The 14,077-nt window shown below is 45.7% G+C and overlaps 1 protein-coding gene across 7 annotated transcripts in view; it reads right to left on the minus strand.

The window, feature by feature from the left end:
* Window positions 1-983: 983 nt before the first annotated feature.
* The window catches only part of LOC118249020 (somatomedin-B and thrombospondin type-1 domain-containing protein-like), a 35,548-nt gene continuing 22,454 nt past the window's right edge, over window positions 984-14,077 (minus strand). For all 7 annotated transcript variants that reach the window (XM_050714100.1, XM_035548589.2, XM_050714101.1 and 4 more), the window contains 4 exons: window positions 10,399-10,593; window positions 9,384-9,462; window positions 6,888-7,064; window positions 984-1,956 (listed from right to left, as the gene is read on the minus strand). In XM_050714100.1, coding sequence (XP_050570057.1) covers window positions 1,839-1,956; window positions 6,888-7,064; window positions 9,384-9,462; window positions 10,399-10,593 — 569 coding nt within the window. In that variant the 3' untranslated portion in view covers window positions 984-1,838. The remainder of the gene's footprint in view (window positions 1,957-6,887; window positions 7,065-9,383; window positions 9,463-10,398; window positions 10,594-14,077) is intronic.

Here is a 14,077-nt window from a genome sequence, read left to right on the forward strand (position 1 = left end):
TTGAGTTGATTTTGAAAGTGAAAAATGTTTCCAATAGCAGGCTCCATTCTGTTGCTGAAATGAGTGGCTGCCTCTTTAGGTTCTTGTGGCCCAATACGGAGCTTCTGCAGAAGAAAGCCTTCCAGTGACTAAATACTACTATGATTGTGTATCTCCAGCAAGAAAAAGAACTTGACTTCCAGCTTGATAGACATTCCTCATCGCAAAAACCAAAATGCTGCACTCTATTTATTTATTCATAAGCCATTCCTCAGCGGATCACGTCCCTCTGTTCACAAGCCAGCGAGTTTTCCTGAGCAGGCCACAAAGGCAGATTATGTCAGACAGTGAAGCACAAGCCTTTTTTTTTTTGTTAATCCTGTTACTCTGGGATGAGATCACCCCACCGTGAGTCATTAATTCACAGAGACAGCTTGTAACACACAATAAAAAGCGAAGCCTTGTTCTAGAATCCCTACTGCACTGCCCAGGAGGCATCAAGAGCTTTTAGGCCTCTCAGCACCATACTACACATCTATCTATCTGTCTGAAGCACTTATCCTCAGTGCCCTGTAAGATTTTCACAAAAGCAAACACAGACTCTAGATGGGCTTCAAGACCCAAACCACAGGCCTAGGCTACAGATGGACTTGAGCATTAAAACTTTCTTCTGAACCCACCCCCAGCCACTCAGCTGCGTTTTGACGAATATAATTGCCTAGATGCTTGCCACTGCAGTGCTCTGCCACAAGTCTTTTCTGTGCCTGGCCTTCAAGTTATAATTCTTTTAAGGAGATTCAGTTATGTGCACATTAAAAGAAATATATCCACTTCTGCATACTGGTAGGTCATGGTGCTCAACTTCCTTCTGTAAATCCTCAGTAGTTCTGGAATTGGACAGCAGCGACTTCTCTTACCTGCTGGAGCGCAGGAGTGGACAGCAAGATTGGCTGGAACAAATTAAGCACGTTCAGAAACTAAAGAGATGGCACTACACAGGTTAATCAATCTCACACTGGGAGACCGTCTCTCTCCAGTCTCTTTTATTTCCATTTATAGAGATGCGTGAACATAAATCATCAGAATATAAAGAAAATACTTTCCAGTTAAAAATACAAGGCTACAGCCAGCCCCTCCAGGTACAGCTGGGATGATTTGCTATTTAGAGTTCCAGGACAGCACTGCATTTTGGGGCAACTCCAAGATGCTCCTTGAAACCTGAAGTCAAGGACCCATTTATCCCTGGTACCTTCTATTCTCACAGATTTGAACAGGCTCATTTCTAAGTTTTTCCATTATCTCAGCAGCACAAGATCAACCCTCTGTAAGAGTGAGGATCAATATAGAATGAGGATCAATATGAAATGATGAGACCGGGGGCAGGAGGAGGGAGGCGAACAAAAGGGAAAGATATATAAGCACAAGCATCCATGAAGAAATACTACTGCCATGAAAAGAAGGCACTTGAGTTAAATCATTCTGCTGTTGATTTTTTCAGTAGGATTTTAGAAAATAATCATTAAACTTGGGTTTATGTGGGCTTTTTTGTCTGCTTTCTTATGTGAGGATGGGAGGGTTAATTTGAAAGAAGACAGCAGGGTCAGAAAGGCCTCTCAGGCAGAAGAGGCTACAGGAATGGATATACAGAAGGAGGCTGGCACTTCACTGCCAGCCTGATTTCTCTGGAAATTGAGGAGTACACATGGACAGAGATGACCCAGTGCAGACAGCAACCTCTTGAACGTAAGCAGCATAGCCTCTGACATGGAGAAGTCATTGTTTTGGCTGTGATTACTCTTGCTGCTCCGTGCTTGTGCCAGACGACTGTCACACCACTTGCTTGCTGAGACTGTCAGAGGTTAGATGAACAAGAAGCTGTGAACAGAAGGGCAGGAGCAAGTGTCCAGCTGGCGAATTCTCTTCCAGGTTCCCCTGCATCGAGGGTTCCCTACTGCTTGCCAGTGCAACAGCTGATTCCTGAAACACAAGCATAAGAGGGAGAAAGTCACCACGCTGCACTCCTGCTGCAGGAAGCCACTTGTACAAGCAGGACTTAAATCACTGAGTCAGAGCCATTCAGTTCGCTAACATCAGTTTTCACTCCATAGACCCAATTCTCCCTTTCTGCTGCTGTAAAGCGGCAGCAGGCAGTGATCCCCACAGGATTACAACAGTGTGAAGCAGTCCTCACAGGAACACTGGACTGAAAGAAGCCAGAGCAGCACATATTGCAGATGCTAAGTCCAAAATGATTCACAGAAACATTCCTTTCAAGGTGTCCACCGTTGCATACAACTCACAAAATGCTCCCACATTCCTGTAACTCCTGTACTGAAACACTTGACAGGCTGCACAGTGAGCAAAATCTCTTTGTGTTTTCCTTTCTGTGCTCCCCTCAGCAGGCAGAGCTCTGTTGCCATCGAAGGCCACTGAGATGCTGAGTGAGTACCCAGCACACATAACCCACAGCACATATCCATGTGAGTAGGTGCAGGGACGTGAGCATCTCTGTATAACCACGTCAGTGGACCATCTGCTAAAGTCCTTCTACCTTGCTAAGAGCTGCACGCCAACATGGCTTCTTGATTGCAGCTGGCTGGAGGTACCAGACCTTCCTTCGTTGGAACAAGGCTACTGACAGGTCTCTTAAGAAGATGAAAAACATACGAACAAAAAAACCCAGAACACTGTTCCCTAGGCAGTCCATCAATACATTGACCAGAACTGAACAGACAAATATCCTGTTAAAACAACCAAGCAGATCTATGGGCTGTTTTTCACAATCAGTGGCTGCAGAAGAAATGCTGGCCAAAGAGCCACAGAAACTAAAAATCTGCTATAGCAAAGGATCACTGCAGGCAGTAGCAGCACAGGCTTTGATACAGATACTCCTTCATGAGCACATAGACCTGGGCTTGAACAGGAGACTTGTAAAACCCATCCCCACAAGCAGCTGGAGTACAAGAAACAAGACACGCAGTGTGTTCCTTCCCAGAAATCATCATTTACTGGTTTAAGGGAATTCCTCACATCAGTGTGTCTCAGACCTGTCCTTCGGAGAAGCACAGATACCACGATCTCCAGATATACTCTTGCGCTATGCAGAGGGCTGTCAGCAGAACAGTCCAACAGATCCCTAACTTCTGCTTGTTTTATAGTTCCGTGGAAACTGGAATTAGTGCTGTAGCTCCATGAAGATAACTCTGCTCTTGGCTTAATGAGATGTCATGCTCCAGAGCAGGGTTTTATGCATCACACATGGCTGGAAGAAGACTCACTGTATTTTTCTTCTGGCTTCAGGTCATTTCAAAATACCAGAATCTACACAGGGAGGATTAAGATCCCAGATAAAGCAGGCTGCACAGAGCAATCCCATCCCCTTCAACACTTGGGCTGCAGCTTTACCTTTAAAAGGCTTTACTCCTTAAACACATAAGCTAAACTTGCCAATTCCAGCCTTGCTGGTGGGGAAGGCAAATACTGACTTTGCTATAAATCAAGTCCATCCATTCTCTTTCTTTCCCCCCCCTGCCATGAGCATGGGCATAAACTACTGCAGTCTGGACATTTATGTGCTACAACCGCTACAGCTTGCTCCAGATGATGAAGAGCAGCTGATCCTCCTAGACACAGGCTGAGTAACAGTTTCACAGATGTCAAGTTTGCTGCATCGTGTTTTATTTGTAGATCTTTCAGAAGATGATCCAAAATTAACAGATCGATTTCCTGGCTCAATGCTCTGCATTGTTTATCTCTTAACCTTCTAGAAGGAGGAAGCCGATCCAAGCAATTGAATAACCCCTGATGGCCACAGAGATCTGGAAATAAATCAAATATTTTGGGAAACCTCCTGAGCTTGCACACATTTCACAATGGGAGTTAAAATGAACTAGCATCTTCTACAGAGTGGGAGACAGGTGGAAGGCATAGATAACAAGCATCTCTCTTCAACTTGATGCATTTATAAGCCAGACTCCACTTAGACATTAGACGATAATTAGGAAATACTCATCAAAATATACCAGCATTGCTGAGTTTATTTTAAACTCTGTCAGATGTTTTCCTTCCTGAGAGTCACTCTTGGAACAATATCTCAGGGAGCTAAATGCTGGCACAAGCTGCCGAACTGACAGCGCGAGAGAAGCAAAGCGCAGGCACGGCGTGGGTGTGACGGAGCAGCAGCTGTGCATGCTTCCCCGCACAGCCTCAGCCAGGAGCCCAGCAGATCCAGGGCAGTGTGATGGCACAGGGCAGCTGGTGTAACCACTGCTCTGAGGTCACCAGCAAACCACCAACAGCTCCCCAGCAGGGTGGCTGGCAGAGTTACATAGGTGAAAATTCGAAATGAGAGTGAACTGAGTATACAGCCAGACTCATGAGCGGATCTAGAGGTGTACTCACACATGCTGCATCCTAGGCTCTGGCATCAGCTTTGGCCTCCCACCATCCCTTTTCTCAGGGCAGCAGTTGCCTTCCCGTCTTCTTCCACTGTTCTTTCTAAGCATCACATTTATGCTCTCCACATCTGGCCAGCAAATCCCAGCCTGAACAGCTTGCCACACATTCCTCTCACAGCACTGCTCCATTCCAACACTGCACGCTCAGATACGTCCACTGACTCAGACAGAAGGCAGAAGCCTTTTCACAGACATTTCCCTCACCCTACTCAACGGTTGTCCCCACCAAGAGTCTTTTCCTCCACGTGACCTGGTTTAAAAAAAGTATATTATTTCTGGAAACTCTAATTAGTTATAGTTAGGTAATAGCTCTGTTCATGTAAAGAATACCTGTATTAAATATTTAGGATGTTGATATCACGTAAATCAAGCAAGGTATCCAGCCCTAGACAAGAATCAACTTGATCCACCACTGTAAGGTCACAGTGTTGAGCACCAGACCACGCCATGAAGGTTCTCTAGTGGACGTGTGGGGGGTCATCTACAAATCCATGTGAAACGTAAGGGAGGCTTCACACACACACACAAGAGGAGGAAGCTGCAGACCAGACATCACTCATGTTCCGCCAGCCATTTGCCGGCTCATCTCTGCCAAAGCTGCCCAGCACTGTCAGTCCAAGGAGGCGTGAAGTGTGTCTCCATCGTCCTGCAGACATGAGCTTTGCCCACTGCTCAGGCCAGCCCGCGTCAGCACTGCAAGCCTACATTGCTACCCTGGTAATGAACTCAAGTGAACACACACAGTACTTCAGCTTGGCACACACAGAGAGCTCATACCTGCCCAGAAAAATGCCACAGGCATGACTTCATTTGATATTATAGGCAGTAACACTGGAGGGGTGAAAGTTTACTGTGTTAAAAGTTGTTTTCCCTGCTGGTTCTCACATGCCTGTAATGAAACGGACCCACCAATTTATCTTCCAGACCTACAGCGAGTCTCTGGAAACAATTCCTAGGCTCTGCTCAGTTCCAGTGGATCCAAACCAGCTGCTAAGACATGGGTCGAGTCCTAGTTCACTGAAGTCTGTGAACCAGTCACCATCCACTCCAATTCCATTATCACTACCCATGTTGGCAGGCTGAAGGCTGGAGATGGATCAGATCATCATTCCTGAGGGACACAATCATATTGAATTTGCACAACTATTCCACATACAGTGTTGTTCACCCAATAGCTAGGCAAATGAAAATGCCCTCCTCCTCTTTTTGCAGCCCTGTGAGGAAACAAGTTTCTGAATATACTTTTTATTTCACTTAATCTGATGTTCCTGTCAGGCTCCAATGTTTTTGTAAAATAACATTATTGTAAGCTTTTAAAATTATTTACATATTGAATGCAAGAAAGAGTTTTTCTTGGCCACGCCAGTTAGATTTTTTCCTCTTTATATAAAAGCCTTTTGGAACCTTTGTACATAACAAGCTGAGGCAAGGAAGGAAAAGAACCTTACATGATTTCCTCTTACTAAAAGCCTGAGACAAACCCTGATAAAAGCACCACTATTGGCAGTCCTGCTAGTGCAATACTTCGTGTGCTTAAAGCCTAATAAACCTAGTTTAGAGTTCCTAAGTCAAATGAGCATGCTTATTTCAACCTTTATACATGTTTTTAAAATATCCCTCCCCACCACTGACAGACAATGACTTTCTCAGTCAAGGCTGTTTTGCAGTTTCATAGGATGCCTTTAATAAACCAACCACAGGGTTAAATTCCAAGAGTATCAGGATAAGAGCAAGGCAGAAGCTGTGCCTCTGATGACTACAGCAGAGGCTTGGGAGCCAGGACTCCTCTGTTGCTGGCTCTGCCACAGATGGGTTTCAAAGCTTCAAGCCATTCCCTTCATCTTCCATCTTTGCTAGAGTCTACCAACCTGTACAACTTGGGCGGTCTCCATCAATCGCCCCAAAGCATTTTCAGCTTTCCAGGGGAAGGATGCTGAAAGTGCAAGGAGTTAACAGTATTTCCATCCAACCTCAGGTGCCAGCACTCACCCCAAGTCCCTTAGCCAGCTACCACTTGCCAGGAATATTCATAAATGGTCACTTGTAGGGAAAAAAAATTCTCAGTGCTTAACAATTTGTTTTATTTGACATCTGACAGAATCGTTAACTTTGGAGATATGGTTGAAGTGTCTTTAAAACACCAGCAAAAAAACCCACACAACTGTTCCACTTAAAAGTCAGCGAGATTTAGCAGACTAAGTGCAGGGACTCCCACACTGTAGACCTCTCTCTGCCACTGGTTTAATACACTACCTTCACCAGGATATTTCATCTCTGCAAGAAAGTGATTAGAGCATTTCCAGTGTAACTCACAGTATGCAACGAGGATCACCACTTAATACATGTACAGTGCTTCAGCAAGCTGAGTGCGGCACATTATGAAACTGGAGCAAGCAGATCAAGGGAGAAAAACACAAAATCCAACATGAAAAAAGAACCCAAAACTCTTACTTTTTGCTTCCGCTGCCATCCCCGTAGCAATGTAGACTCTTGGAGTCTAAAGCTGGGTGCTGACACTCCACGCAGACAGTGTGGCCCTCCCTGAGATACTGCATCCAGTGAGTGTACGAGTGGTGACTGTGCAAGCAGGCTGGTGTGATGGCCACAAGCTGGAATTCAACACAGTATCTGCAAGCAAAATAACCAACTAGGCTAGTGCCTTCCACGGGACTGTAAGAGCAAGATGAAATTCAGCGACTTCAGATTACTAATTAGAAACAAACAAACAAAATCCAGCACCCAAGGCTATGAAAAACAGAACATGTGAAGTACCTGTATTCTGACAAGCTTAAACGGGGAGTAAAGCTACTCTGTGATGCTTTCAACTCACGTATCAAATAATAGCAGGTATTACCAACACCTCTTTTATAAATGGAGATGCAAACAGCTCAAGCATTTGACTAAAGCCAAAAACCAACAGGGCCAGATCTTCTGATTCCATGCCTGGTATCCATTTGCTCAGCCACACTTCTCCATCATCTGCTCTCAATTACTTACAATGAATTTTGTAGAGTGATTTGTGATGGGAGCTAAGATTTGGTCCGTAAAGGATTTCCTTGCGATGATCTCCCTCCTAAGAGACGGTGAGGTTGTCATGTCTCATTACAAAGACTACCAGACTGACATGGCACTTCTGCTCTGCTCAGACTGCTCTGTGCTTCTGCTTCTAACCAAACCTGGCAGGAAAGCTGAAAAGAACTGGCCTTGTTTGAAGGGGAAAACCAAGGAAATTTGGTAACTGTCTACAAACACAGCAAAGAATTGGGTTCCAGTCTAGACTGGTTGTATATCAGTTATCACGGGGATTTCCAAACACCTTCAAGTGAACTGTGTGAGCAGCTTGCTTCCCTGCCTTATCTGAAAGAGAGCAGGAACCAACACATGCAGTAGACCTGTGCTGACATTTCAGAATTTTACAGGGAGAAGACTCAACTAACTACGAGTGCAAGGGAGGCCCGGGGTGAACAGATGTTTTTTCCTTCAGATACTTAAGTGAGGGGAGTGGACACACCCACACACTATGGAAATGCTTACATGTGCAACAGCATGTGGGGAAATAAACCAACAAGTGTTTGGTTACTTCACGCTGCAAGAGCAGTTCTGGGAAACTACACACCATTCACAGGAATGGCAGCTCTCCACAAGAACCAAGTAAACCATCAGGGACTACAATAAAATTCCGTGGAGAATAACCACCCTGCAAAGCTGTGTGCAAGGGCTAATAGGATGAAAGATAACCTTTCATACCAGCACTGTTTTGCTGCAACTAATGACCCCCAACTGGGAAAGATGAGGACTGGGAAGGTCGATGCCAGCCCTCTGTGTTTGGGGCACCAGCCTGGAGGCAGTTCAGCATGCACAGAGGCAGCTGTGTCTCAGTGGGTAAAATGCAACAGATGGTTTTCTGCACAATCCCGTCTGTACCTGTGCTGTGCAACAGTACTACAGAAGAGAACGGGCAGCATTACAGCCAAAAGGAGCTGAAATGGGAGGAGGAAGGGTTTCCCATGCAACAAGATAGCAGATTCTGTCCCCTTAGAATTTATTCCATTTACATAGAAGAGTGCAAACAGCACCTGTTTCCACTTCTAACACCGAGGCATCATCCCTCAGGTTAGCAGCTCTCACCTATGCTACTTGGGGGCTCAGCATTAACCCTCAGCAGCCAACAATAGCTATAACATATTTCTATTCCATGACACTTGTCTCCACTATACAGTTAAAGACTGAACCTCAATGACATATAGATAGAAAAGAAACCCTGGATTAGGAACACTCTTCTCTCTCATGGTTACTAGTAAGGACCAAGGCTCCTGTAAGGCTGATGTTAACAAGTTTTCCAGTCAGTAAGTATCTTAAGGAGAGACCTGCTGGACTTACGCTGGTTAAAGAAGTAGCACAAGTGTCATCTGTCAGGATTGCTGAGCAGGTGCATCACACTCCAGTACCCACAGTCTGACAGCATTAGCTCTTGCAGAGTATATATAAAATGTATGCTTATAGTAAAGATGCGTGTATAAATATTAAATACGGTCCCTGGTTAGGAATCTTTTCAAGAAGCAGTCTAATTAACGACAGCCACAAAACTTTCAATGGTTCCTTGCCAGACATCCTGCCATGAAGACAAGCACTGAGCACTCCAACTGGACATTGAGAAGAGCCAAAGTGACTGGTCTTTGGCTTACTGACCACCCGATCTCAGCTCATGACATCACTGCTGTTTAAGATCTGAACTTCAGCCTTGCACTGGCCTTACATCAAGGCAGTCCAACAACTTTCAGGTTCACTGCAGATATTGCTGTTGCTCAGGGGAGAGCAGCACCCTGCTCTAATGAAGTGCTCTTGTCCTGATGGTCCTTATCAGCAGGATGCTGGGCCCTGAACTGCTACCAGAAAGATGTTCAAGGTGGAGTGTGACTGTGTCCCTGTGCAGAGCCTCCAACTTACCCCACTCTTTCATTGCCGTCGTCTGCAGCTCTTTTTTTCCTTGCTTTTCCAAAACCTCCTGTTGTTATTAACGCGGGGACTGCATATATCAAAGAGAAAAAGTACACTGAGTAAGTGATAACACCGCACTGAGGCTGTCAATGTCTGCAAAACAGTGAAGCTGGACCTTCAATTTCATATGGTTTTATCTTTGGCAGGACAGAAAAATGAATATAACCTTGTATTTTCATATTATCAGTGACCACCAACCATTTCACTGAGAAGAGAATCTGTTTACCTACTATATTTTTGCCTGAGTAGAGCAAGCCTTTGCATCTCTGAAGTAGAGTAAGGCACTCCCAAAAGACAGAGCGGGAGGCAATATTCACATAATGCCGACTCTCAAGAGGTTTGGAAAAGCCAGTTGTAGCTAGAATTCAGACTGGACAGATTTTGACCCAAAAATAACAGTAAAAATTCATGAGCAGTTCTTCTAAAAATCAGCAAAGGTATGTCATAAAAAGTTAACCAGAACAAACTCAAATCAGGCATTTCTCCACAAACCAGCAGGAGGTTTCCTCTGCATGCACTCTGCTCCAGTGCAGAGAAGTCATACCTTGCCTTTGATGGGTATTGCTCCTTCATGACTTTTTACAGATGACTCATTAAAAGAAAAAAAAAAGTGCTCAACACTCACTTCCAGAAGTTTTAAACTAGCATTAATCTACCAACTCTATCAAAAGTGCCAGAGATTTACAATTGTATAAGTGAGAACACAACAGGTCTGTAATATTTCACTTTTGAAACACACCAGACCACAGCAAACGGCAGGCGCTATTTTTAAATATTGTCCCAGGAAGGATATCTCTAAACCCCTGCGTGAAGAGCTCAGTTCTCACTTACACCAGACAGGCCCAGAGCAAATCTGCTGGTGTCTGAAAACAACACTTTTCAAATACAATAAAGACCAAGCCTGCTGGCCTAAACAAGAGTCGTCCCCCTATTACCAAGACACTTACATTTTCGGTGGACTTACTCAGGGACTGTTTGCACTCTGTTCCTTGCTGAGTCCAGTACTCCACACAGCCAGCCCTCTCCTCCAGAGGAGGGCATACCTCTCCTCCGTTCCTGGGCTCCTGGATGACATGCCTCCTCCGAACACGGTATGTTGTCTTGCAAGGCTCTGCGCAACCACTCCAGACGCTCCACTGAGATACAACACAGGGGATAACTGGAAGAAGAGTAAGAAACAGGAGTGTGAAACGTTACAGAAATGAGGCAAGCAATGCGCCTTCTCCAGAAAAGATTGTTTTTGGCACAGCTCTGTACAACCTTCCTTTTTTCACAACTGTCCCAAAAGTTGTGCTGGGCAGTTCCCAGGAGTCACCTGGCCAGAAGTTCCAGCCAGCCAAGCCAGTCCAAGCTACATGGGGCCACTCACCTCCCTTTAGCTACGCTGCTGCAAGGCTCCAATGCAAACTGGCACCTGCACCGAATGAACTGGATTTTTTTTAATTAGACTAGGTCAAGCTGAGTTGTAAAAGAAGAGGAGGAGAAAGACAACAAGGAAATGAAAGGTACTGTTAACCCTTCACACACGTAAGGCCTAAAAATCTTACTGATTTCTCTTGTCAGGTGTCACACAGCAAATGACAACCAGCCACTGAGTCTGTACCACTGCATGGCTGGCTGGAGTTGGTGGCAGAGTTCAAGAAGTGAAATACAATACAATAGCTTCTACCTTGTACATGTTGGTACCAATTTCAAGACATTTATCCATGACTTTAAATTTTGGGAATATGTAGTAAGTAATGCATCAAAAAATCTTCATGCCCTTGAGCATCCCTACCTGCTCTCACGCAGTATCCTTGGTGCCAATCTCCAAAGCTTCAGCTTACAAGCAGCTGCAGAAGCGTCTTCCCTTACCATTCAATATCCCATCCTTTCACTCTAAAACACACTGGTATCATTTCCTGTGTCACATATCTCCTTTTGTGATCTCTTCCCCATGAGTGTGCCTATAGTTGAGCTTCATAGGATTGTATGCCTGGAGACAACTATCCAAAATAACACAGGAAGTGCTCGAGAGCACAACGGCATTCATCTGCTGGCCTCTCTCAAAGGCAACCTGGTACAATAGCCCATGATATACTTGACCAATTGTACTTAACCAACACAACCTAAACATCGAGAACAACACATGCAGGAAAAAAACACTTGCAGGTAAGCCCAGTCAAAAACTTCTACATCCTTTGGATCTATATAAGAAATACAACTTGAGGAACTCATGCCTTGCTCAGATATGCCACCAGCAGGATTATTTACTCAGCTCACTTCTGATCACATTCTGCCTATTCCTTTATAGCCAAAAAGACTGGACAAAGAACGGTACTTTTTCTTGGTATTATCCACAGAAGCATTTAGATTTTAAGTAAACACCCTGGCAGGAAAAAGAAAAAAAAAAAAAAAAGGAAATTTGTATCGTTATGCCCAGGTCAGTGTTGCTGATGCGGTAGGTCTGACACAGCCACACAGAGTATCAGAGGTGGGTTTAGCATGTGTGTATTCACATTTTCCACTGACTCCAGTAACTACTGCTTTTGCAAATATTTAGGCAGAAGAAGTGTGATTCCTGTCCTCCCTGAGCCTTTCATCTTCTTGGGTGGTGCTTCCAACCAGCAAACAAAATTTGGACTGAGCACAAAACTCTTATGAGGACCAAGTGAATGCAGCAAGCCTTCCACTGGCCAAGGCAGAGCAGGGGGACATCAGGGAGCACCGCCTAGCTTCACTGTCCCTGCAATGCTCCTGAGAAACAATCCTGTGGACGCTAAACCGTACATTTATCATCATAGCATAGGAAGACTACCTGCCAGAGAACTGCCAAAATATTTCACTGCTTCTGTGTCCACTCTGTGAACCACACCATCTGACCTGACTTAGCAGAAGGCAAAAGGACACCAGAATTCCAGCCTTGGCTGCTCTGGCATCTCTCTTTCTCCCGGCAGGACACTGGCTGGCCTCCACTGTAATTGTGCCTGGCCAGCCCTCCTGCTTAGGAACTCCTGGCAGGTATCAGTGGGAACAGAGCCTCACATGCCTTTTGTAATTAACTGTGCCTCACAATTCAATCTTCCTTGCCTGGCTGAAACAGTAACAGGAGCACACGGGTGCAGAGAAGCTGGGACGTCACTGTTTTGATTACATCCCTTCTTCCCTAATGTCTTTGGAAACTTTAGGAAGATTTTTCATACGCTTTTCTTTTTTGTCCAAAGGCACCACAAACAGCTTTTAAACCTATTCAAAGATTTATCAATCTAACAGATTTCTATTATTTAACAGATTGAGACATTTCATAGATGCAGCGATGTACCACAAGAAAAGCCTGTGCATCAGCTTGTATGCTGCACAATGTTACAATCCTTTTGTGCATCATATTTTGAATCTTCTGCTCTTTTCAGTTTCATTTGGCCTCAGATATTAACGTCTTTGCCTTCATATTTTGCTTTAAACTTACTTTGATAAAGTAGCTCTGTAGCGATTGGACAAAAAGAAAACTGCAGAAGAAAGGCCAGGCTACAAAGACAGCACAAATCAAAGCAGAGCTGAGTCCCTTCCATGCAGCACAGAGGGACCACAAGAAGCAGGGCAGCGGTATCGCGCCACGCAGAGCCAGTCCCCAGGACCCATGCAAGCCAGCAGGATGCTGCTGTACTGCCGGAGAGCCACGGGACGGCACCGCCGAGCACCGTGCGACACCAGGGACACCACGGGACTGGAGCCGTGATCACCCTTTGCCATTTCCTCATGAGGTGTAAGCACCTGCAAACACATTTCTCTTATCGCCCTGCTGTAACACAAACGGGGTGCGTGAGGGGTTCCTACCAATGCCGGCTATCCCGGAGGACTGCCAAAAGCAGCTGGAGCAGAGGAGAACAGCCAGCAGGGCTGGGGCACTGCTGTGACAGCCTGAGACCAGGCCAGCATGCTGCGGGGGGGGGGGGGTCCCATCGCTGTCCTGCTCACCGCTGTCTGCTGTGCCCAGGGGCTGGTGGTGGTCTCCTTGTTCACAACTTGTCTAAAGTGCATCGGGATGATCTTATTTCCTTCCAACTTCAGGATGAACTTATTTCCTACCTGCCTTCCTGCTCTCTCTTGAAAGGAAAAAGGCAATTGAAACACAGGAACGTCAGCCTGAAGCAAAACTGCGCAAAGGCACAGCTATGCAGGTTGGAAAATAAAAAAAGCCATTACGTGAGGGGATAAGTCTCCTCGAGGATGCTATTTGTGGGAAAGGGATATGGGATTGCAACCACTCACTAAAATAACTGATCTCCTTAATACACACCTGTACTTTACCAGCAGACGTTTACGGAGGGCATGCTGCCCGCCACCCCCGAGGCTCAGCAGCGGGGGCACTGCAAGGCTGCACAGATCAGCATGAGCAGTGGGTTTGATCCCACCCATCGTTATCAGCCCCCACAGGGACAGGGGCTTCTGAGTCAGGAAATGTCCCATTTCACATGTGCAAACCCATCAAGTCGCTTAACCTCCCATTCACCACTCAGAACAGCAGAGCGAACTCCCCCCTTCAGGGTTATTTTGGGGCTCTGCTCCCACTCCAGCTCGCCGAGGCAGGCACGGCCGTACCTTCCACCATCCCCACACACACCCTGACGCCCCCTGCCCATGGCACCTGGGCACCTCCAAGCCTT

This window comes from Cygnus atratus, chromosome 16, assembly GCF_013377495.2.
Source record: "Cygnus atratus isolate AKBS03 ecotype Queensland, Australia chromosome 16, CAtr_DNAZoo_HiC_assembly, whole genome shotgun sequence".
NCBI classification, from domain to species: domain Eukaryota; kingdom Metazoa; phylum Chordata; class Aves; order Anseriformes; family Anatidae; genus Cygnus; species Cygnus atratus.